General features: G+C 35.9%; 1 protein-coding gene across 1 annotated transcript in view; it reads left to right on the forward strand.

The window, feature by feature from the left end:
* The window catches only part of LOC119767749, a 32,186-nt gene extending 6,769 nt beyond the window's left edge, over nucleotides 1-25,417 (forward strand). Inside the window, exons 2-4 of the mRNA XM_038257123.1 lie at nucleotides 15,336-15,537; nucleotides 21,172-21,305; nucleotides 23,955-25,417. Of these exons, the coding sequence (XP_038113051.1) occupies nucleotides 15,406-15,537; nucleotides 21,172-21,305; nucleotides 23,955-24,066 (378 nt within the window). The 5' untranslated portion in view covers nucleotides 15,336-15,405 and the 3' untranslated portion in view covers nucleotides 24,067-25,417. The remainder of the gene's footprint in view (nucleotides 1-15,335; nucleotides 15,538-21,171; nucleotides 21,306-23,954) is intronic.

Below are 25,417 nucleotides of genomic sequence, written 5' to 3' on the forward strand. Positions count from 1 at the left end.
TGGACTGTTTTTGAATTATAGCTTCATCGACAATCTTTTGGATTGGAGGAGTAAAACGAATTCCTTTTTTTGAGAATTGAACCGGAAAACGGACTGCATCATTATTTGGATTCTTTCGTCAATTTTACACTAAAAACAGTTTAATTTGGTTCTTTAATTACAAGTTTTAGGTGTTTTGAAAAATATTTAAAAAATATATTTTGATTTATAACATTTTCGATAGAACAACTTTTATACTGCACCTTATCGCATAAATGTCCCATATGTATTTTCTTCACTATTGAGTTATTGATGAAGTTTGATTCAAAATCGTATGCTTTTTCAGAAAAACGTTAAACATCCAGTACTTTGTTGTAGAAATCAGGAGGAAATCACTTAGCCGTAACACTTAGCCTTAAGCCTTAATTATGTGTGGGACAAACTTGCCTTGCGTTTTTCTCAGCTTGCTGTTTTTTGCATATAGGACATTTATGCGAACATGAACAGTATAACAGAATTGAAAAATGTTGAAATCATGATATTCTTATTAAAAGAAACAATTTCTAATTTATGTTGTTTATATTTGGAACATTTATATTACCTAACCTAAAATTGATATACATTAGGGTGGTCCAAATCCGGACTTTTTTGGGGCTACCCCCTGAAATCAAAGATTGACCCATCACTAGGCTAAATTCCAAATTTGAGCTCATTCTGACCACGGGAACCCCTCCCTCCAATCGCTTAAAGTTTGTATGGGAAAAATCGTCAAAATGTATGTAGAAAAGCAACTGTTTTACTTTGTTACCTGTGTAAGACGCCATAGTTATCCGATTCTTACCATTTCTCAAATGTAGAACCTTCATTAAATTTAGAACAACTTTCCCGAAGACACCATATTTTTAGGATTTTTTCCCGCGAAGTTATTAGCGCTCAAAACTGACCATTTTTGCGCGGCTAGCTGTAAGGGGCTACCTAACAACGATGTTTATTTCCAATTCGTACACGCACGTGCTCTCTCTCAGGTTCAAACTCTCTCACGAGCTTGCTCGCCTGCCTGCCTGCCTGTTTACCTACAAGCGCGCGCGCTGTTTCTCTGCTTCGACTTTTGTCGTCGTCGTCGTTTTCGTTTGCTATCCGCTGCGCTGCGTTCCTGGTTCGGATAACTATGGCGCCTTCCACAGGTAAAAAAGTAAAACAGTTGCTTTTCTCCATACATTTTGACGATTTTTCCCATACAAACTTTAAGCGATTGGAGGGAGGGGTTCCCGTGGTCAGAATGAGCTCAAATTTGGAATTTAGCCTAGTGATGGGTCAATCTTTGATTTCAGAGGGTAGCCCCAAAAAAGTACGGATTTGGACCACCCTAATATACATTTACTAAAAAGGTAATAAACTAAGTTCAACAAACTTTTTATCACGAATTATTCAAACGGAATATTCAAAGCCAATGGCCAAGTTAAACTAATTATTACTATTTGCACATTTTTAGGCAAAATTTTTTAAGAAACACATTAACTGTCAAAGTCACCCCAGTTCCTTAAAATAACCATTTCAACGAAACTTTCTTTTAAAAAGCACTATGAGACATTCTCTGCCTGCTCACACGAAATCGGAAAAAGATGCCCCGACCCTTCTTCGGTTTGTGTGAAACTTTGCCCAAAAGGGTAAATTTTGTCCCTGATCACGAATCCGAGCTCTAATTTTCGATATCTCGTGACGGTGGGGCGGTACTACCACTTTAATTTTTGAACGTTTCATATACGACGTGTTTTTGAATAATTTGCAGCCTGAAATGATGATTGTTTGGAGATTTGGTGTTAGAGGAACTTTTATGTAAAATTTGATGCTTAATTTAAAGGCGTACTCAGAACGTATTCTTCATTTATAAAATACAAAAAAAATGTTTTAAAAATAGTGCTTTTTTCCGTTACTCAACTGTTAAAATTTGTTGGGACTTTTAATTTTGTGGGAAAATTAATGTACTTATCGAATCTGCAAAAACCCCGAAGTGTATTTTTTCATTTAGAACAACAGTTTTCATTTTGAAATTTCGTGTTTTTATAACTTTGCAGGGTTATTTTAATAAGCTTAACAATGATCTCAAAAATTGCAGAGCAGAAAATTACAGAACCTAAAAGGTTTGCTGATAACCATAATGATTTATCGCGATTTTTGGAAAAAGTTATCAGTTCAGTTCAAGGTCATCATAAGTTACTTTTTCAAAACGTTTTTACGATTACTCGTGATGGTTACAAGCAAACCCCTTATGTTTATACATCACATTTTTTTTATATTTGTCTGCTCTTAATAGAACATTGATAGACTTTTAAAAATAAACATGCAATGATACAAAAAACAAAAACAAAATTTTAGAATACAAAAATATTGTTCTATACCAGAAATTGTTCCTGGGGGATCTGGGTAACGGAAAGTGGCAAAATTAAAAAAAATTGTTCTATTTTTTCGTTGTTAATATGTTAGAGAGCACCATTTAAACGGGCGTCAAATTTTACATAAAAGTCCCTTTGATCACCATTTCAGACTGCTTTTTTTAAAAAAAAAACGCGTATTTTATCGAATGTAAAAAAATAGATGGGGTCGTTGACCCTCCGCCACGAGATACCGAACAATGGAACTCGGATTTGTGATCACTGATCAGGCATCAAAATTACTTCTTAAGACAAAATTTCTCGCAAACTGAAAAGTTGGAAACAAAAAATATTTTAGAATATCACGTTTTCTGTTACTTTGCATGAACAAAGATATGAAAAGTTGTTGAGCGGCCAATAATTAAAAAAAATGATCTACAATGAGTGCTAGGTTTGCTATTATTTCTCATGTTCAAAATATAGAATTCACTCGAACATTCGATAGAGTTCGAAACACTTGTTTAAAGCAATCATGCCTATTTTCGTTGTATTTTAATTTTGATATTATTTATTGGCAATGATAAATCTCTCAACTGATCAATGATATCAGCAGATTTTCTACACCCAACACTGAGCAGCAAGAATGGCCTCGAGTTCATTTCAGAAGCGAAGTTCATGCGTAAAAATAAAAAGATAAAAGTTGTGTCTACTGGAATCGAATCAGGGACCTATGATATGATAACGCAATAACTAAACCCCCTACAACCCAACCCCGCCTTTAGACGGGCTTCGATTTAAAAAATCGCCACAAATCCATTTTCAACCAATTTTTGATCTTTAAAAAGCATTGGAAAGAAGAACTCTTAAAATTTTAGCAAATTTGTAAGTTGGAAGTTTTACTTGTTTAATGTGACATTGCCAATGTTTTTAAAAATTTCATTTTTTTAGGGGTCAACTTTGGCTGTGGTTTTATTGATTTCCCTAGTATCCCAGACTATGCCTCTACGCATTTTTTACAATTTAAATGATAATGGTGTTACTTTATAGAAGAAAATGTGTAAAACAAGCAACATATTGAAAAAATGACTGTAAAAACATGAAAATAATTAGATAGGCAAAATGTAATGATAGGAGGTGGTAGAATAGGCCAAAAACTACCAAAAACAAACATAATCTAAACAAGATAAATGCAAATTAAAATACAAAAAATGAAACAAGAAAAACATAAAACAAGAGAAGTAATGTTTTTCGTAGAACAAAAGTTGCTCAAAATGACCTGCTAAACACGGGAAAAATAAAAAAAATCGAAAAAAATTTGGGCGGTAGAGGGTTAACTGCATCACTCACCACAGCTTGGTGACTCAAGTTTGGTCAGAATTCGATGTATGACTCTTGTTGAATATCTCCTGTTTCAATTACAGAATGAACACAGTTGTTTCGATGGTGTGAGTTAGTAGCATTATTCTTTCAAATTTAGCACTCAGCTCTCAATAAATTTTGGTGGAACTATTCTCTCGACCCTGTATTTTGGGTGCATTAAAAAATTGCCTGAAAATCAATACACATTAAACTCTTTCTCTCAAAAGTCAAAAATGACCCCCCTTCCAAATCGATTCAATCCTAATTACCGCCCCAAAAAACATCGAACAACTGAAATTGAAAAATTAAGCCCATCCAGCATTCATCGCCGTTTGAAGCCTTTCATACCGCGTTGCCCCTAGAGCTCGGGAGATTAAAATTAATTGGACTTGGAACGCTCAACAAGTGGCACTTGTTGCGTGACAAGGGTTGGACGCTGAACGGCGACCACAGAGTTGTGGGAGTGTGGAAAATCGGAAGCAACAGGTTTGGAAGCGTTTTTCATTTGCGTTGAGATGAGATGCTCAAATTTAGTCAAAAAGTTTGATTTTGAAATACATATTTTTCAGCAATTTAACTAAGGATATAAATAATAAGTGTTTTTGTAACTAAACAGGATGATTAGAACCAACTCACACAGCAGTTACCCCGACCCCTCTTTGATTTGCGTGAAACTTTGTCCTAAGGGGTCACTTTTGTCCCTGATCACGAATCCGAGGTCCGTTTTTTGATATCTCGTGACGGAGGGGCGATACGACCCCCTCCATTTTTGAACATGCGAAAAAAGAGGTGTTTTTCAATAATTTGCAGCCTGAAACGGTGATGAGATAGAAATTTGATGTCAAAGAGATTTTTATGTAAAATTAGACGCCCGATTTGATGGCGTACTCAGAATTCCGAAAAAAACGTATTTTTCATCGAAAAAAACACTAAAAAAGTTTTAAAAATTCTCTCATTTTCCGTTACTTGACTGTAAATTTTTTTGGAACATGTCATTTTATGGGAAATTTAATGTACTTTTCGAATCTACATTGACCCAGAAGGGTCATTTTTTCATTTAGAACAAAATTTTTCATTTTAAAATTTCGTGTTTTTTGTAACTTTGAAGGGTTATTTTTTAGAGTGTAACAATGTTCTACAAAGTTGTAGAGCAGACAATTATAAAAAAATTTGATATATAAACATAAGGGGTTTGCTTATAAACATCAAGAGTTATCGCGATTTAACGAAAAAAAAGTTTTGAAAAAGTTGGTCGTCGTCGATCATGGCCGTTCATGGTCACAGACACGGACGACGAAACAAAGAGAAACGCAAAAAGTAACTTTTTCAAAACTTTTTTTCGTAAAATCACGATAACTCGTGATGTTCAAAATACGTTTTTTTCGGAATTCTGAGTACGCCATCAAATCGGGCGTACAATTTTACATAAAAGTCCCTTTGACACCAAATTTCTATCTCATCACCGTTTTAGGCTGCAAATTATTCAAAAACACCTCTTTTTTCGCATGTTCAAAAATGGAAGGGGTCGTACCACCCCTCCGTCACGAGATATCAAAAAACGGACCTCGGATTCGTGATCAGGGCGATGGAATAATCATCATCAAAAGAAAATCATTGGACGTTCATCAAGAGAAAAAATCCGAAGGGAGCATGGCTCTCCTCTCTCGCGCACGAAAGATCGGTAAAAGAAATCTAAAAAAATCATCATCTTGATTATTCGGCGGAGCATCTTTTTCACTAATACACTTGCAAGTGTAACGTCACACGTCGAAATATGACCTGTCACATTTTGTAGATGGGCAATGTGTGTAAACAAAGTGAAATAAATATGTTTAAGTGGTGCTGACAAGGAAATTCCCAAAAAAATCATCAGCAGATTGATTTTCTTGGAGAAGTTCGAGAGCGATTTTCTGTTGCGTGATTTGCCTCCTCTCTCTTTCGCGGGTGAAGAAGGTTCGCAAGCGAAATTTATTTTTTCGCTATTATTCCATCCCTGTCAGGGACAAAAGTTACCCCTTAGGACAAAGTTTCACGCAAATCGAAGAGGGGTCGGGGCAACTTTTCCCGATTTCGTGTGAGTTGGTAGAGAATTACCCATATATAAAAAAAATAAGAATTGAGGTAAAACATTGTACGTCACTTTTGATTAAAACTCACTAAAAAGAATTTTCCTAATTTGTGCCGGGGAAAATTGAAAAAAACTCCACGTGGGAGGAATGAACACCTGGGTGAAAAAAAATCTGGCACCCAGGAAGTGAGTAGTTTGTTTGCTGTGTTTGCCAGCCAGCCGTATACGTCATGTTTGTGGACACATGAAAAATGATATTTTAATGTGGGCTGGCATGCTTTCAGTGTACGCGTCACGTGGAAAAGCCTAACGGCACAAAACGGGCGGAAAAGTGCAATTTTTCAGGTTTTACCTTTTTGCTCCTTTTTTACGCTACCTGTTTTTAAAATTGCACAGTTATTGCAGGTGACAACTTTTTTTTTGCGGTTTTTTTCTAGAATTGTGAAAAATTTCCACCAACGAGTTTCACCTTAAACAAAGTGCCTTTTCCAGCTTTTGTCCGAGGGAGTGCTAATGACAGTAAGTTATTTATAGAGGTGGGTTGAACTGCGAAAGGACACAGCTAATAAGCACACGGGAGAGATGTGATTTGCGTTTATGTTTTGTTTGTCTTTGTTAGTAGCTTTGGTGAGGAGGACAACAGCTTTGTACGAAGAGGGTAGGATGACCGTTTCCAGCAGGGAAACTAACAACACGGTGGCCCCAGCAAAATTGTTAGACACTTTTGCAGCTGTCAACAACGGTGTTTTTTACTTTCTTTTTTTGATTGTATGAGGCACTAGGGTTGTGCTTACAAATTTACTATTTAAAACACAATACTGACAATTGAAACAATCCTTATCAGTATTTTTTTCTTTTTATTTTTACATAAATCATATTATGTAAAAAAACTAACTTAATCCACCTACGTGGTTGATGCCTTCCTCACTTTTTACCAACAATGGGTAATATGAGTGGTTTGGACACATATTTCAGCTATTTTTTTTTAGATCCAGAAAAATACGTACACACATAAAACTTAAGTAATCATAACTCGAGACAAGGTTGCCAGATCAACAATGTTGTGAGCTCGTTAGAAAGGTTTTTCGATTACCTAACCAACGATGGGTCGGATGGTGGATCCGGACATAGTTTACATACATTTAAGTGAGATCCGGCTTCCAAAAAGTACATAAATATTACTTAAGTGGCCATATCTCGAGACAGGGTTGCCAGATCTTCAATGTTTTGGACTCGTTGGAAAGGTTTTTTGAAAACCTAACCAACGATGGGTCGGATGGTGGATCCGGACATAGTTTACATACATTTAAGTGAGATCCGGCTTCCAAAAAGTACATAAATATTACTTAAGTGGCCATATCTCGAGACAGGGTTGCCAGATCTTCAATGTTTTGGACTCGTTGGAAAAGTTTTTTGAAAACCTAACCAACGATGGGTCGGATGGTGGATCCGGACATAGTTTACATACATTTAAGTGAGATCCGGCTTCCAAAAAGTACATAAATATTACTTAAGTGGCCATATCTCGAGACAGGGTTGCCAGATCTTCAATGTTTTGGACTCGTTGGAATGCTTTTTTGATAACCTAACCAACGATGGGTTCGATGGTGGATCCGGACATAGTTTACATACATTTAAGTGGGATCCGGCTTCAAAAAAGTGCATCAATATCACTTATGTGGCCATATCTCGAGACAGGGTTGCCAGATCTTCAATGTTTTGGACTCGTTGGAAAGGTTTTTTGATAACCTAACCAACGATGGGCCGGATGGTGGATCCGGACATAGTTTACATACATTTAAGTGAGATCCGCCTTCCAAAAAGTACATAAATATTACTTAAGTGACCATATCTCGAGACAGGGTTGCCAGATCTTCAATGTTTTGGATTCGTTGGAAAGGTTTTTCGATTACCTAATCAACGATGGGTCGGATGGTGGATCCGGATATAGTTTACATACATTTAAGTGGGATCCGGCTTCAAAAAAGTGCATCAATATCACTTATGTGGCCATATCTCGAGACAGGGTTGCCAGATCTTCAATGTTTTGGACTCGTTGAAAAGGTTTTTTGATAACCTAACCAACGATGGGTCGGATGGTGGATCCGGACATAGTTTACATACATTTAAGTGAGATCCGGCTTCCAAAAAGTACATAAATATTACTTAAGTGGCCATATCTCGAGACAGGGTTGCCAGATCTTCAATGTTTTGGACTCGTTGGAAAGGTTTTTTGAAAACCTAACCAACGATGGGTCGGATGGTGGATCCGGACATAGTTTACATACATTTAAGTGAGATCCGGCTTCCAAAAAGTACATAAATATTACTTAAGTGGCCATATCTCGAGACAGGGTTGCCAGATCTTCAATGTTTTGGACTCGTTGGAATGCTTTTTTGATAACCTAACCAACGATGGGTCCGATGGTGGATCCGGACATAGTTTACATACATTTAAGTGGGATCCGGCTTCAAAAAAGTGCATCAATATCACTTATGTGGCCATATCTCGAGACAGGGTTGCCAGATCTTCAATGTTTTGGACTCGTTGGAAAGGTTTTTTGATAACCTAACTAACGATGGGCCGGATGGTGGATCCGGACATAGTTTACATACATTTAAGTGAGATCCGCCTTCCAAAAAGTACATAAATATTACTTAAGTGACCATATCTCGAGACAGGGTTGCCAGATCTTCAATGTTTTGGATTCGTTGGAAAGGTTTTTCGATTACCTAATCAACGATGGGTCGGATGGTGGATCCGGATATAGTTTACATACATTTAAGTGGGATCCGGCTTCAAAAAAGTGCATCAATATCACTTATGTGGCCATATCTCGAGACAGGGTTGCCAGATCTTCAATGTTTTGGACTCGTTGAAAAGGTTTTTTGATAACCTAACCAACGATGGGTCGGATGGTGCATCCGGACATAGTTTACATACATTTAAGTGAGATCCGGCTTCCAAAAAGTACATAAATATTACTTAAGTGGCCATATCTCGAGACAGGGTTGCCAGATCTTCAATGTTTTGGACTCGTTGGAAAGGTTTTTTGATAACCTAACCAACGATGGGTCGGATGGTGGATGCGGACATAGTTTACATACATTTAAGTAAGATCGGGCTTCCAAAAACTACATAAATATTACTTAAGTTGCTATATCTCGAGACAGGGTTGCCAGATCTTCAATGTTTTGGATTCGTTGGAAAGGTTTTTTGATTACCTAACCAACGATGGGTCGGATGATGGATCCGGACATAGTTTTCATGCATATAAGTGAGATTCGGCTTCAAAAAAGTACATAAATATCACTTAAGCGGTCGTAACTCGAGACAGGGTTGCCAGATCTTCAATGTTTTGGACTCGTTGGAAAGGTCTTTTGATTACCTAACCAACGATGGGTTGGATGATGGATGCGGGCATAGTTTTCATGCATATAAGTGAGATCCGGATAAATGTGAAAATAAATTTTTATATATAACTTTTGAACTACTTATCGAAACTTCAAACAATTCAATAGCGATGTATGGGACCCTAAACCAAGTCGAATGCAACCGGTTTGATCAAAATCGGTCCAGCTTGTGCTGAGAAAACTTGGCAAGAATTTTGAACACATACATACATACACACACACACACACATACACACACACACACACATACACACACACACACATACACACACACAGACATTTGTTCAGTTTTCGATTCTGAGTCGATAGGTATACATGAATATAGGTCTACGAGCTGTTTTTCAAAAGTTCAATTTTCGAGCAGGATTATAGCCTTACCTCAGTGAGGAAGGCAAAAATATCAATATCAGAAAACTTTTATGAAACAAAACACATACGCGACAACAATTGTAAAATGAATTTAACAAAGGCACATTTAAAATGAAATGTTAAGGTGAAGCTGTGCACAATGTAAAGGAAAATTATTCACTGCTTTTTACAATTTCATTCAAAAGTTAATAATAATAAATGCATTTCACTGTGCAAATACATTAAAAAAGCTAATCCAGTAAATCAAATTCTGCAGAATATCTAAAAGATTTTTGAACAAATACCTTTTCTAGAACAAATCCATTTCCATGAACCACCCTAACCCTCCAAAATTAACGAGCAAGGTAGCAGCACACTTCTGGAAAACTGCTGGTGGTCTCATGTTTATTTTTGGCCATTTTGTAGCATGCTGATTAGATGGTGTCAGTTATCACTGGCTGGCTGTTTGCTTAAGAATTTCGACACATTTTGCAAGCTTTCTGGAAGATTCTCGTTTCAAAAATAAAAGTGATTAGCTTTTCCTGATCTCACACTTTTTCAGCCGCTGAGTTTCATCATCTGAAAAGAGATAGAGAGGGATGACAATTTCACAGAAGGACTCCAATCAAAAGCACATGGACACACGCCGGGGATAAGCGATGGGTCACTTGTGTAAATGTTATTTTTTCCCTTTCCAACCGCCACCATGGAACCGTTCAAAAAAAGGTCAAATTTATGTGTTCAGCTAGCAACAGTGGTTAGGTGTGGCGTGGAAATGACAGATAAAACAGGGTGAAAATGATGAGCTCTACAAGTTGCTTGGTGAGAAAGCTTGGGAATCCATCCATGCCTTCCGGGAATGTTTCTGGAAAAGGTGTTAATTTGGTGAGCATAGGTATGGTGTTGATGATGTACGCGGAAGTTCACGTTTGATGTCGTTGGGGGTGTGCTAATGCTCACTTGAGATAATTACTTTTGATGATTGCTTTCTGGTAATTATGGTTTATTTTGTGGCTTTTAGATTTGCTGTGGAATAAGAAGTGATGTCTTGAAATTGAACTGTGTTTCTTCATTGTTTGATTTGTTTTTAAAATAAATAAATAAAACTCAATTTCTGATTTTGAGCTCAATATTCAAAATTTACAAAATATAAAAAAATATGAACATATTTTTTCATATGCTTGTGCGACCCATGTTCGCATAAAAGTCCCATATGCAAAAACAGCCAGCTAAGAAAAACGCATTTGAAGTTTGTCCTACACATGAGACTACGTGTTAAGTTTTCGCGAAAAAACTTGATTTTCTCCTAATTACTAAAACAAAGTACTGGATGTTGTAGGCTTTTCTGAAAGATCACACAATTTTAAACCAAACTGCATCAAAAACGAAAGCGATGAAAATGCTTATGGGATATTTCTGCGATCAGGGGCAGTTCAGGCCATTGCAAATTTTATTTCAAGTTTTGTCCCCGCTCCCCTCTTCCCCTTCAAAATTTCCTCAAGGGGCAAAACAAATAATCATTGACTAAAATTTTAATTTCGTTTATTTTTTTTACACCCCCTCGACGGTGACCAGAGCTGAGGGACAAAAACTTTAAAAAGAATTTGTACCAGCTTTATGTCTTTAACCGATCTGTGGTCTAAAAATTCAAAATTGAAAATTCAAAGATTACAAAGTCTTTATGTGATCAAACATACCTTAATAAGCGTAATACAATGTTTTCTTAAAAGTTTTCAAATTTCAATTTTAATCAATAAGATTCGTTTTGACACTGTGAAAATATAAAATATGTAATTTTAACTAATTAAAAAAATCTAAATTTTACAAATTGAAAATAAAATTAAATTGCATTTTGAAGAATAAGGTTATAATTAAAAAAAATCTATTTGTTTGTACTCTCTTGCAGGAAACCCGAATGATGGATGAAATTGACTGCATAGAAGAAGATACATATTGCTTCCATGAAAATTATTGAAGGCACGAATCAGTTGGTGTCCCTCAAGTGGAAATTCGTTTAAATGTACTCATTCCCAGATGTAATATTACCATGATTTTTTTTTGCTGTGCAACAAAATCGCGGTAAAATTAGTTTTCCATAAATTTGATCGATTTTTCCCAAAGAATTTTCTCCCGCGAGGATCAATTGGTTAAATAAAAATGCAAAAAAAATATGAAATTACAAGCCACGATTATTTGAACATTTGAATGAAAAAAGGGTTTGAAAATGCATTAAACACCTATCCAGTTTTTTTTGCGATCATAAGTTTCCAAAACACTAAGTGGACGTAACATTTTTTGTAGCCAGAAAAAAAGTTTTGCGGTGCTAAATATTGAAAAAAAAAACAAAATATTTTTAAGCAGGAAAAACAAGCAAAATATGATTGTCAATGCAGAAAAATGCATTTCAGATTGTTTTCAGTTGATCAGAGTTCTATTTTCATTGAAGTTTTTTCAAAAACATTTTTTTGTCTCCTAATTTTTCGGATAAATTTTGAAGGGGGTGGGCAAAAAAACCTTTGCAAAAAAGGCCTAAAGAGCAATTCTCTACGAAATCGTTTTTTTTTAATTTTAATTTTTGTTTTTTTTTTTTGTTTTTTTTTGTCATATCCATACTTACGACTTTGCCGAAGACACCAAATCAATCAAAAAATTCTGTCAAAAGATTCAGATTTTTGAATTTATATACATCATTTTTGTATGGACAGCTGCCAAATTTGTAGCATGATCGTGGAAGCGGGAATGAGAGAGAAAAGGAAAATGTCAATCGCGAGTCTGTAAACACGAAAACGTATTCGGCTATGTTCGGCGCTGAGAGTTTCAATAAGGAGAGAAAAGCAGTTGTATTTGAGGCATGAATATTCAGGCGGGATGATATTAGTTGCTGAGAGCTGATATTTTGATATTTTAACAACCCTGATGGCTTCTTTGGGAAGGCACCATAAAAGTTTCAGCCGGATTAATAAATATAAAATAAATCGAATGACCGAAATCAGAAAATTGGTACTTAGTTGTTTCAACCCATAAACTTTTGACTTATAATAAAAATGAATAAAAATAGTTATTTTCAATAAAAATTTAAGATTCGGAGGGATTTAAAAGTTAAAATATTATTTACAAAAATCTTTCATTGAATGTTTTTTGGTAAAATCTAGAGTGTTGTCTTCCTCACTGAGGAGAGGTTATAAAATCACTTGGAAAATGAACTTTTTAATTTGACCTCTTAGACCCACCTTCACTTGTACTTATCGACTCAGAATCAAATTCTGAACAAATGTCTGTGCGTGTGTGGGGATGTTGATCAAAAATATGCACTTGATTTTCTTGCCTTTGATTGCACGAATTTTGTCCGGATGTAGTCCACTCGGTTCACTTTCAGGTCCTACAGCTTGGTATTGGGGTAATTCTCTACCAACTCACACGAAATCGGGAAAAGTTGCCCCGCCCCTCTTTGATTTGCGTGAAACTTTGTCCTAAGGGGTAACTTTTGTCCCTGATCACGAATCCGAGGTCCGTTTTTTGATATCTCGTGACGGAGGGGCGGTACGACCCCTTCCATTTTTGAACATGCGAAAAAAGAGGTGTTTTCAATAATTTGCAGCCTGAAACGGTGATGAGATAGAAATTTGGTGTCAAGAGGACTTTTATGTAAAATTAGACGCCCGATTTGATGGCGTACTCAGAATTCCGAAAAAACGTATTTTTCATCGAAAAAAACACTAAAAAAGTTTTAAAAATTCTCCCATTTTCCGTTACTTAACTGTAAAAAATGTTGGAACATGTCATTTTATGGGAAATTTAATGTACTTTTCGAATCTACATTGACCTAGAAGGGTCATTTTTTCATTAAGAACAAAAATTTTCATTTTAAAATTTCGTGTTTTTTCTAACTTTGCAGGGTTATTTTTTAGAGTGTAACAATGTTCTACAAAGTTGTAGAGTAGACAATTACAGAAATTTTGATATATAGACATAAGGGATTTGCTTATAAACATCACGAGTTATCGCGATTTTACGAAAAAAAGTTTTGGAAAAGTAACTTTTTGTGTTTCTCTTTGTTTCGTCGTCCGTGTCTGTCGTGGGTGACCATGAACGGCCATGATCGACGACGACTAACTTTTTCAAAACTTTTTTTCGTAAAATCGCAATAACTCGTGATGTTTATAAGCAAACCCCTTATGTCTATATATCAAAATTTTTGTAATTGTTTGCTCTACAACTTTGTAGATAATTGTTACACTCTATAAAATAACCCTGCAAAGTTAGAAAAAACACGAAATTTAAAAATGAACAATTTTGTTCTTAATGAAAAAATGACCCTTCTGGGTCAAAGTAGATTCGAAAAGTACATTAAATTTCCCATAAAATGACATGTTCCAAAAAATTTTACAGTCGAGTAACGGAAAATTGGAAAATTTTTAAAACTTTTCCAGTGTCTGGAATCACTCTATAAATGAGGGGAAGGCACCAACTACCTAAAGGTGGATTAAGTAACGTATTTTTTTTAAAGGTCCTATTAGCTTATGAAATACAACAGCTTATAAAAACTTTAAAAACTCTAGAAATGGGTTTTTAGAGTTGGGAGCAAAAGCAATATAATTTTGAAGAAGAAAAGCAATAAATTAAGGGTGTAATTTGCACTAACCTTAGGACATTTATTTCATTATCGTTTACTACATGTTTTATTCCAATCGGTGGAGCTCGAATTCAAAAGTGTTATCAGTTTACGTCTGATGACTTATTGGATATTAATGTGAACATTTTTTCATATGATTTTTTTTTTGCAAAAATAAGTTACTTTCTTTATTACTTCATTATTCAACTGTTAAAACATAATTAAATAAATAATCTGAATGAATACAAAATAAAGACCCTATTGTCCAACTCCACAAATCAATATCCATCAAGTGGTCACGCTTCATCTGTCAAGGAGTGTCCTTACCCAAAGCCACAACCAATTTGTCAACCGGATGGCAAAAATGAAAACAACCATCCAACCCTGTATTCCAACCACGAAGTCGTCCTCCCGTTCGCCACTATTAGTCATTATCCGTTTTCCTGTCCTTATGAGAAAACAAAACGATAATAAATTTAAATAATGTCGTTTCGCGGGACCTTGGCTGCTGCTCTTCAAGGGGCGTCGTGTGACCAAGCATAACTTTGAGCACCCTCGAAAAATCGAAGATGATGACATTTCGCAGCAGGTTTCTCTTCCTGGTTCAAGATTCGACGGCCTTGAATGATAAGAGTGTTGATGCCCTTGTCCTCTCTGATCCGAGTGGAGGCGGGAAAAACACAATCTTATCACAGCGGAAACTAAATCCTTTCACCCCATTCGGAATTCTACAACATCATCGTCGTGTGTAACCAATCTGGTTGGCGTGTGTTACATAAATTCCCGGATGTTGGCGGTGATACGGAACCACTTGATAAATATTAATCTTCATCATAAGAAACACACACAGGGAAAGTGTATCCGTTTCTTCTACTAGGTCTTGGCGGTAAGGCAATTTGCCACATAATCTTCGCCTGCTGGTATGCATCATGTAACGCAACGTGCTTCACCACAAACAACCCCTGAATGGCTACTATCGCGAAGCATCATAGAAAATTTATTTCATCCTTCCGCCATCGAAGTGTCTGTTTTTGCTCGACGGTTGGAAAAAAGTGCAGTTGCAGTGAATTAATTGCATTTCTTCGGGGTCTTCCTTTTAACGGAGCTTTTAGTGCATGTTAAACAAGATCAATCCACTTTAAACTAACGAAATCTCTTTTTCTCCCTTGGATGTTCTTTTCAGGTTCACACACCGTTAATTACGTCAAATCGCCCTTTTAAGCACACACGTAAACCGCCAGCCAACCCACACGATGGTGTCCCCCAGTGCGTCGACGTCCTTATCGACGACATCCTCCCGGCAGACGGTGCTGGCGCTCGTCCTGGTGCTGCTGTGTGTGGTCAAACTGACCAGCGGACGACCACAAAATGCAATTGACAACCAGGTGAGTGCGGGGTTTGACTGAATTGAGTTACAACGTGAGAATAGTATAGCCTGAAAGAGGTTTTGACGTGACAACAAAAATGTTAGTGTTGGGTGAGAATGATCTAACTTGACTGAAAACTGGTGTTTCTATCACATTTGAAAATTTAAACAGAATATTTTGTCACAACTATAGCCGAAATAAGATTCAAAATTAGCCACCCCAAGTAGCAAGAAGTTTCAGTATATAGGGGAAATATACCCATTTTAATCACTCTAAACCGTTCGACCAATTCTCATCACTTTTGCCGTTTTCGGCTATTAAATCAACATTTTCAGATGTATCAACAATGGAGAGTTGCTTGCTCACTTTTATTTGAGCTATTTATTACTTTGGAACAGTTAAAAACACTTTATGAAAGCTGTAATTCATGATCAAAGTGCTGATAGGCCGATAATAGAAATAGGCTGAGAAAGGGCATAGTTCCCCTATTTTGAAAGCCTTAACGAAGGTTTGAAGTAAGTTTATCATGATGCGAAAAGAGCTCCTGAGTAATTCTCTACCTTTTCACAAATCGCCTTTTTTGAATTTGAATTCAAATTTGTCGATAACTCCTTATGTCAAAAGAAGCCATTTAAGGTGTATTCACATTATACCGCATCCGCAGCCGCAGCCGCATCCGTATAAAATTTGACAGTACGGACGCACAGTGCGGACGCGATTTCTCCAATGCATTTCATATGCAGCCATTCACACTGTTCCGCATCCGTATCCGCAGTACGGATCCGTATACGGATGCGGAACAGTGTGAATGGCTGCATATGAAATGCATTGGAGAAATCGCGTCCGCACTGTGCGTCCGTACTGTCAAATTTTATACGGATGCGACTGCGGCTGCGGATGCGGTATAATGTGAATACACCTTTAGCATCATGATCAGACATGCATCCGGAATTTCGCGTAGATGATTCCCAACATGTTGTCCCCTTGATTAGAGTACATCAATTACGCAAATATTTTAAGCTCTCGAAGATCCCGAGTGATAATATTGAAACCCAGGAGATATATAGAGTAAAGTACATTTAATCAAAGAGTTTTTAAAAGTTCTTCTTAAGAGCTTAAGAGTACAGTCACATGGAAATAAAGCTAAAATCGTTTTTCCCATTGGTTCATTGGTTTTCTACAAACAAAGCAGGGTTGCAAATGAGCGAGCGCTCACGGAAAGCGTGCTGCTCCAGCTGGAGCGTGAGTTTTTATCAGGTAGCTCGTGCTCGCTCACGCTCACCGGAGCGTTTTGCGCTCACGTGAGCTGGTGAGCCAAAGTAGGTAGTTATTTTTCCCTATTGTAGCATCTGCCTGTTTGAAACGAAGTTTCTAGAACTATCTCAGCTCAGGCAGCAAAAACAAACAAGAAAGTGGTCAAACAAACCTAAGTATGCAATGAAATGGATTTAGTCGGCGAACTGAAATATCTGTTCTATTTAAATTCAGAATTAAATAGCCAAAGGGCAGAACGATTCACTCTTGATTGTGCTAACAAAGAGCTAACTCATTCTTAATGTAAACATTCATTGACGTGAAGAGATGCACTGATATGTACAAAAAAGTGAATTAATTGACACAATTAGAAAAAAATGTTCATTTTAAGTTTTTAGAATCCGGAGTTTTAACTCAAGGCGGTTTTAAAAACACAAAAAAAAAGTTTTATTGGACCTTTAAAAAAAACAGCAGTAAGCTTTATAAAAGTTATAATCATCCCTCATATTCGGAACATTTTAGAGAAAGTCCATATTCAAAAAATCATTTATTGAATCTGTAATTGAATATTTTCAGAGGCTTGGTAGCGGAAGTGTTAAATATAATTTACTTGACGAAAGAGGAGCCACTCTTTATGTGCTAAAACAATACAATGACAATTTATATTATTTCATTCAAATGAGTTATTTCAAACACTAGCAATTTGGAGTTTTTTTTTGTAAAAAGAGAACTGTTTCAACAATTTTACCCTATTTTCTAGAATGAGAAAGAGAAAGATTAACTTTATAAAAATGATCAGCCGTTTCCAAGCACTGAACGATTTATTAAACGGAATGACTTTTGTTTAATGGTTGCTCATTCTGATCCGCACGCTGGAATGGTAGCCAACAAACCGTTCAGGTACATAAAACAGTTTAATTTTATATTTTAATCAACCAAGCACATCACATTGAATCGAACATACCCCAGCATAAATCTTTTTGAATTATTTCATTGTTTTGTAAGTTTTTCTAAGGTTTACAGTCCTTTTTTTTCGCGCTCATACCCTTTCCCCAGCAGTTGTCTCTGCTTACCTTAACTATTATTAAGGTAAGGCCGATTAATTCAAAAATATTTATATTTTCAACTCTGGCTGTAGGTTTCCAATATGATTTGACCCTTGCGAATCCAATTTGGGTAATTCTCCGCAATTCTTCGATTTGCGTGAAACATTGTCCTAAGGGGTAACTTTTGTCCCTGATCACGAATCCGAGGTCCGTTTTTTTATATCTCGTGACGGAGGGGCGGTACGACCCCTTCCATTTTTGAACATGCGAAAAAAGAGGTGTTTTTTCAATAATTTGCAGCCTGAAACGGTGATGAGATAGAAATTTGGTGTCAAGGGGACTTTTATGTAAAATTAGACGCCCGATTTGATGGCGTACTCAGGATTCCGAAAAAACGTATTTTTCATCGAAAAAAACACTAAAAAAGTTTTAAAAATTCTCCCATTTTCCGTTACTCGACTGTGAAATTTTTTGGAACATGTCATTTTATGGGAAATTTAATGTTCTTTTCGAATCTACATTGACCCAGAAGGGTCATTTTTTCATTTAGAACTAAATTTTTCATTTTAAAATTTCGTGTTTTTTGTAACTTTGCAGGGTTATTTTTTAGAGTGTAATAATGTTCTACAAAATTGTAGAGCAGACAATTACAAAAATTTTGATGTATAGACGTAAGGGGTTTGCTTATAAACATCACGAGTTATCGCGATCTTACAAAAAAAGTTTAGATTATGTTTTCAATAAGGTGCACCGTTTTTAAGTTATAACATTTTCAGTTTTTTAAATGTAATTTGTTTGCAACTTCCTTCAGGAAGAAAAAGCATCTCCGCAAAAATATGTTTTGAGAAGTTGATAAATTTTCCTAAATTTTTTGACTTTGTTGGATTTACGGTTACTGAGAAGTTGAAAAAATAAGGTAAATATAGTTTTGAATAACTTTCTACATGACTTTACATGACGGGATTTCTTACAAAAACCACCCTTTTTACAATCTTCCGGACTTTTGTTAAAATCGTTTTTTTAGCATAACTTTTGAAGTACTTAACTAATTTTTATAATTTTCAATAGCGACTTATGGGACCCAAAGACGGATCGAATAAGAACAAAACGGTCCAAATCGGTTCAGCCAGTGCCGAGATAATCCAGTGCATTTTTTTTTATCAACATCCCACCACACACCCAGGCATTTGCTTAGAATTTGATTCTGAGTCGATATGTATACATGAAGGTGGGTATAGGTGGTCAAATTATGAATTCATTTTTCGAGTGATTTTATAGCCTTTCCTCAGTAAGATGAGAAAGGCAAAAAAGCGAGTTAATAAGTTAAGGCTGATTTAAAGAAAAAAGTGTGAATTCACTCGACACAGAAATGGTGAATCACATGTAAACTCATTTAAAGTAAACTTGAAATTTGACGTTTGATGTAACAAATTTACATCAAATTGCATTTAAATTTGAATGTTCAATGGCGTGCAAAAGTGTTACATGATAACAAAAGATTTAACATTCGAAATTATTTTGAATGTGTAGCTGACACTCAGAGAACATAATTTTTCGGAAAAAGTAAGCTTTAAAGCAGCCTTCAGTTCAATCAACAAAGTAAAAAAAAAATATCAAGGAAATTTGCTGCAGAGAATCGCCAATTAGATTTTGTATCTAAAAACGATTTTTGAAATTCAGTTTGACAGTATTCAACATATAAATAAATTCTTTATATTTGGCGCAACTCATTGGTGAAATGGAACTCTCAGTCTTATTTCATACACTTCATTGCAATTTCTAAGTTTCCGAAAAAAATATTTTTGCTCCTCAATTTTTCGTAGGGTTAACCAATACATTTGAAAATATTTGCAACTATAAAATAATATAAGAGACTTGTAATTGTATTTCCCTTAGTTGCCCTTGCTGTAGGGGAAATATTTTTTTTTAATTTCTGGCAATTATCGGGTAACCAGAGGTGGTTTCAGTAATCTTGGATATGCGAGGTATCCACCAAATTTTTGTTACACACAATTAGATTGTAACTACATCCCTCGTGGCTCGGAATAACACGTGCTGTACCGATCTTTATGTTGAAATGGGATAAATTTATCTTCATGATGAAACAAAAGTGCAAACAAATTGGGTACTATCAGGCTCTACAGTGGCAAGATTGTCAATTTCGCAAAAAAGAAAAAAGTATGTCCCAGCTTGAATAACATTGTATGTCATGTAAGGGCCATTAAGACATATTTTAACTTTAAAAATCAAATGTTTAAAAAAATATATGATAACTTTTGAACATCCCTTTCTATGCTTTCACCACGAATGGCAATATGCTCGCAACACTAAACATGCACGGTGCAACCACCTGCTGCATCCCGGCCAGAGAAGGAAGTAGTAAAAATTCCCACCAACCACTGTGAAGTGGCACACGTGGAGTGCGTTACGCCACTTGGCGGGAATTTATGTTGACATTTTGACGATCGATTGAAGTCTTGGGTCGACTGGGGGATTGCACCAGAACATAAAAGCAAATCCTGTGTGCGTAACGGAACTACATCGGAAGTATCCTTGCTTTTGTGCTGTGAAGTGCAGTGTGAAAATACCTAGAAGTGACTTTCAATCGTGTCGTGAGAATATGTAGGTTTGCAAAGGATTCAGGACGATAAATGCCACGTGTTGACATTTACAATTTCACGGAAAAAGCGAACATTATTGCTTTCTTAACTTCAAGGAAAATTGTGTCACCTTTTTCTGTAAAACTTTAATCCACATAGTTCTATAAAAACCCACCTTGACAGAGCCTTTCATTCCTTCCCACAGCTAAAAATTACGTCCAATTTAGGAATTTACATAATTTCACTCATCATTAGGTGGAAAATTGTCCTTCCCTTCCCACGAGTAAAACTATTTTCTCTCGCTAATTAGCCGCGAAAAACGTTGATCCGAGATTCGCGGAAAACATTTTCCTCATCTCCTGGTTGTGTGTGTGTGAGCTCTTCTCAGAACTAATCGACGGTAATTTAAACTCTGAAACTTGATGATGCTGTGAGTTGAACAAAATCTTGAACTAAATTTGCCATTTTGTTTATGACTTTCCACTAAAGAAAGTGCTTGCTACCGTTGGCATTGGCGATCCTAAGCTTTTCAGTTTTCCCTCAAGGCAAGTGGCTCACCAATTTTTGCCACCCCCACACTAACTAAATCATTATGTTGAACCAATTAACTCTTTTTGCGAAATGGAAAACACTGTCAACCGTCTTGTAAACCAGACGCTTAGAGCATTGTGGGCGAGCTGTTTTGGATCATTGTCGTCATCATTAGGAAATTTGTTTACACGATAATTTTCATTCGGATTTTTTTTTTGCAGGATGCCCCCGAGGTGAACCTGAACGAGCTGCGGAAAATGTACAGCAACTACAACCCGTACGTTTCGAACCAGCTGGACGACTACGGTCTGGACCGGTTACAGCTGCAGCTGCTGGCCCAGTACGCGCAGAACAAGTGAGTTTTTGATGCGATTGTTTCTTAATTATGTTTAGTACTCATTTATATATATTTTTTTACTTTAAACCTGGCCTGCCCAACCTTTTTGGCTCAATTTTCACATTTCTGGTCGTCAAAATAACAATTGGGCATTTTTTCATTATTTATTTGATGAAATCGGTTCTTAGATGACCAGTGAACAAAACTATGCCAAAAGCTTAAAAAATATTTATACAAGTCGTTTTTTTCTGCATTTTACGTTAAAAATCAATCCAGCCCGCGGGAAGGACCAGTTTTTCACTTAAAACATACATAAAAACGACTTGCAAGAATATTCTTCCTATTTTTTGTCAAAGTTATGTTCACTGGTCATCTAAGAACCGATTCCATCAAATAAATAATGAAAAATGGGCTTTAAACCACGTACTTTTCCAAAACCCAAGGCAACACACTGTACTCTTCGTGGATTTTTAACAGGCCGGATTTTTTAAAGGAGTTTTTCGTATAGTCACGATTTGTACGGAATTTAATGTGACAATGTGCCATTTCCGGCCGTAAACCGGGGTGACATTGATAGGATTTCAATTTATTTTTGGAATATTTTCCAATTGGTAAGGTTATGGACTAATATTTTTAAAACATGTACTGGGGTGGCCACACAAGGTCCATGCATTATTTAAAAAAAAAGTTGTTTCAATAGTGGTTAAAAAATAGTTGCGTTAGAAATTCTTATTTTTATTTTGTGTTTTTTGGACCTCAAACTTCAAAGCCAGTTTTACCCCACTTCCTTTTGTCGTAAAGGGCTCATATTTGGCATGAGTTTATCCAAATCGGAGCACATCGATACGACCTCTAGAACAAACCGAGCAATATTTACAAAAAATGCCTCTTAAGTCAAATGTACCATCAATAAGGTTGCTGATATGTTTTTAAAGAAAAAAATCAATGTTTATATTTATTTAACTAAGTATAACAAAATATAATAAATATTAAATAAAATGCATTATAAATATCAATTTATAATGCATTTTAAAGTGAATTCGAAGCACGAATCAAAAGCTTTCATATTTTATATGAAATTTTGCCTATAAATTTGAAGATTTTTTGAATTATGTTTCAAAAAACACATAAAATTTATTATTTTCAAACTTTTTTTACCTTTTCCTTGTGGAAAATTGTTTTAAGAATCCGAAAATGCATTTTGTTTTCCGATTTGAAATCATTTTCATTGAGAAAATCATGACGCTTGGAGAATGTTAAAATAATGCTATTCATCAAAATTTTCCTAATTATAGTTAACTAACCTTTTCAACTTTTCAAAATTCTATGAAAACTTCTTCTAGCAGTACTTTGAACACTTCTTTACCACGATCAGTATGATTCCTTACCTTTATATCTTAAACCTATCAAAGTCACCCCAATTTATGGTACTCACTTTATAAACTGTATGAATAATAAAAAAAGAAAGAAATTTGAAGTTCCCAATCTAACTTCCTAGACCCAATGTCATCCCTGATGGCGGAATTCAAAGCTTTTGATATGAACCCATTTATTTCTTGAGATCTGTTTAAAATGCTTCTTAGATACTACATACTTAAGCTGAGAAATCATGGCTTGTAATTGGACAATCAATAACATCATGTCTGAATGAATGTAATTAACTTGTCCCATTTTGAGGTCATTCCTAGGAATATTAGGTGTTTACTTCTTAAATGATAGAATATGATGTTAGGGTAAATGTATCCTTGGTCAAGAAAAAAATAATAATCGCATTTTCTCTTTAGTTTACTGAAAAAGTAACAAATTTTCTAAAATCGCTCGTAATCAATACACAATCTGTTTAATTTAGTTTTTTAATGATAGGTTTCTGTCCATAGATTAAGATGCACTATCAACATTTGACCAAATTAAGAAGGCGGATTCATGTAAAAAATCGTATTTATTTAAAACTTTTTTAAGAAAAGCTCATTCAATTTAGGGAAGTCCATTTTTTCTGTAAAACCAATGCATGTAGCTTGTAGGAAATTTCCCCAAGTACATTTCTCAGAATTTTGGACACTTCATTGTCGAGATAGTAATTTGAAATTAAGGGAGAAAAATGTGCCAATTTTCAAAATTTCTTACAATTTACAGGCAAGGCCTACTAATTACACCACGTTGCAAGCATATGCTTTGTTATAATAATTTTGCCACCGAATCCGAATCAATTTTATTGATATTTAACTCACTGAATTATTTATGCTTAGTTTTTTTTTATGTTTACATTGTCTTAAGAATATCGAATAATCGCATTTTGTTATTTTTTAACTTCAGGAGAAAACTGGACCTACTAAACCTTAACTAAATGAGCTTATATTTTTAGGCATGTTTCTGGGGCCACAGCGTTTAAAAATTCCGGTTGATACGCTCGAAATTAATTTGTTTTTCGGTTTCATAAATCCGTGAAACACGTGAGAAAAAAGTGACATGACTCGTCTTGTTGCGAAAATTCGAGTTGCCCGGTGTTTTTGTTATTGTTAATTTTGTATTATAAATTTTGTTATAATTTGGTCTAAAAACTCTTTAAGCGATAATCAATTGTTTATCATTCATTTCAATTTCCTATTCCATGAAGCCAATTATGTTGTTTGTCTTAACAGTTTCCCTCTCATTTGCCCTATTTTTCAGTGCCATCGGCGGCGGCGGTGGATGGGACCAGCTGTACCGTGCACCGGAGATGAAGCGCCAGATCCGGTACCGCCAGTGCTACTTCAACCCGATCTCGTGCTTCAAGAAGTAAGGCGTCTCCCTCCGCACCACACACCACAGAATGTTAACTTGAATGCAAGAAACCTCAAGTTGTTAATACCTCCCCCATTCCCAACTGTCCCCCTCAAGTTCGTTGTAAGAACACAACTGTTTGTATTTATGAATGAAACCACTCTGAAGACAGTGAGTTTAATCGCTATGGTCCTACCATCGGTACTACTAAGGGAAAAGTTAAGAGCTACTCGTTAGTACTACGGAGTAGGACGTAGAACAGGCCCCCATTACACAAAAGCACATATATGACAATTTCTGTAGAAGATACCAACAAAAAAAGCCAACAAATCGACTTTTATCTAGTGTTTAAGGAGGATCTGCGACCAACAACACCTTCAATCACACACACAACCATCACATCTTCTCCAGCAAGACCGGAAGTGAATGAAATTTTGCTTTGATTTTCGCTAAGTAAGTCATCTTACCAGAAAAGACAGGAAAAACTAAATAAATATTATAAAACCAAACGCTAGTGAGTGCAATACCCGGAGGCGATTTGCCCGTTTCTCTTTGGAAAGCAAAAAAGAAGATTGAGGAAGTTAATCAAACTAGTCAGCGCTATAACTAAATTATTTGTAAATTTATTGGAAATACACTGTGAGATAATACAATTAAAAGACCCCAACTGTGTCATAATGGTTACTATTTTGCAACACGCTACTGTATTTACTTGAGACGAATAAAACTTGTAGAAATCATGATGAAATGATTAAATAAACCATAATTCTTTTGTTAGCAACTCAAACCCACTGAACAAACACAACAGGTAGTGGCGTAACAGAGTTACTAAATCATCTAAAGGGAGGTTCGAATTACGACTGGTCTGGAAGAATCCTATTAATCACTAAGGGCCAATCCCTCCTCCCAACAGACAGACAAAAGATGTCATCTTTATCGCCTCGCCAATTCGGTTTCCTTTTTCCCCACTGCACCCTGCAAAAGGTGTGACTATCAGGTGTCGTCACGACGTCACCCCAAAGCGTAATTAAGCATAGTGAAACACCTTGCTGAGCAAGAGTTCGCACCAAGAAGAAATAGTTAATCATCTGAGGGACTCGATCCGATAATTTGGTGATTGCTGGTCTGGAAATGGGAAACACAACGATAAGGTGACAAATGTAGAAAAGCGACGGAAAATTTGATGAATATTACGTACCATTGCATATATATGCAAACTCGCACACTTATACAGCCAAACACATATAATAGATGGAATTGTTACCCACGCAACTTTCCCAGTATTTGTATAATATGATGTAAGAGCATCTGTGAGATTGAACTCTTTGTGTTTAATAAAATGTGGCAGCTACTGTTTTACTTTCACGATG

This window comes from Culex quinquefasciatus, chromosome 2 (assembly GCF_015732765.1).
Source record: "Culex quinquefasciatus strain JHB chromosome 2, VPISU_Cqui_1.0_pri_paternal, whole genome shotgun sequence".
NCBI lineage: Eukaryota > Metazoa > Arthropoda > Insecta > Diptera > Culicidae > Culex > Culex quinquefasciatus.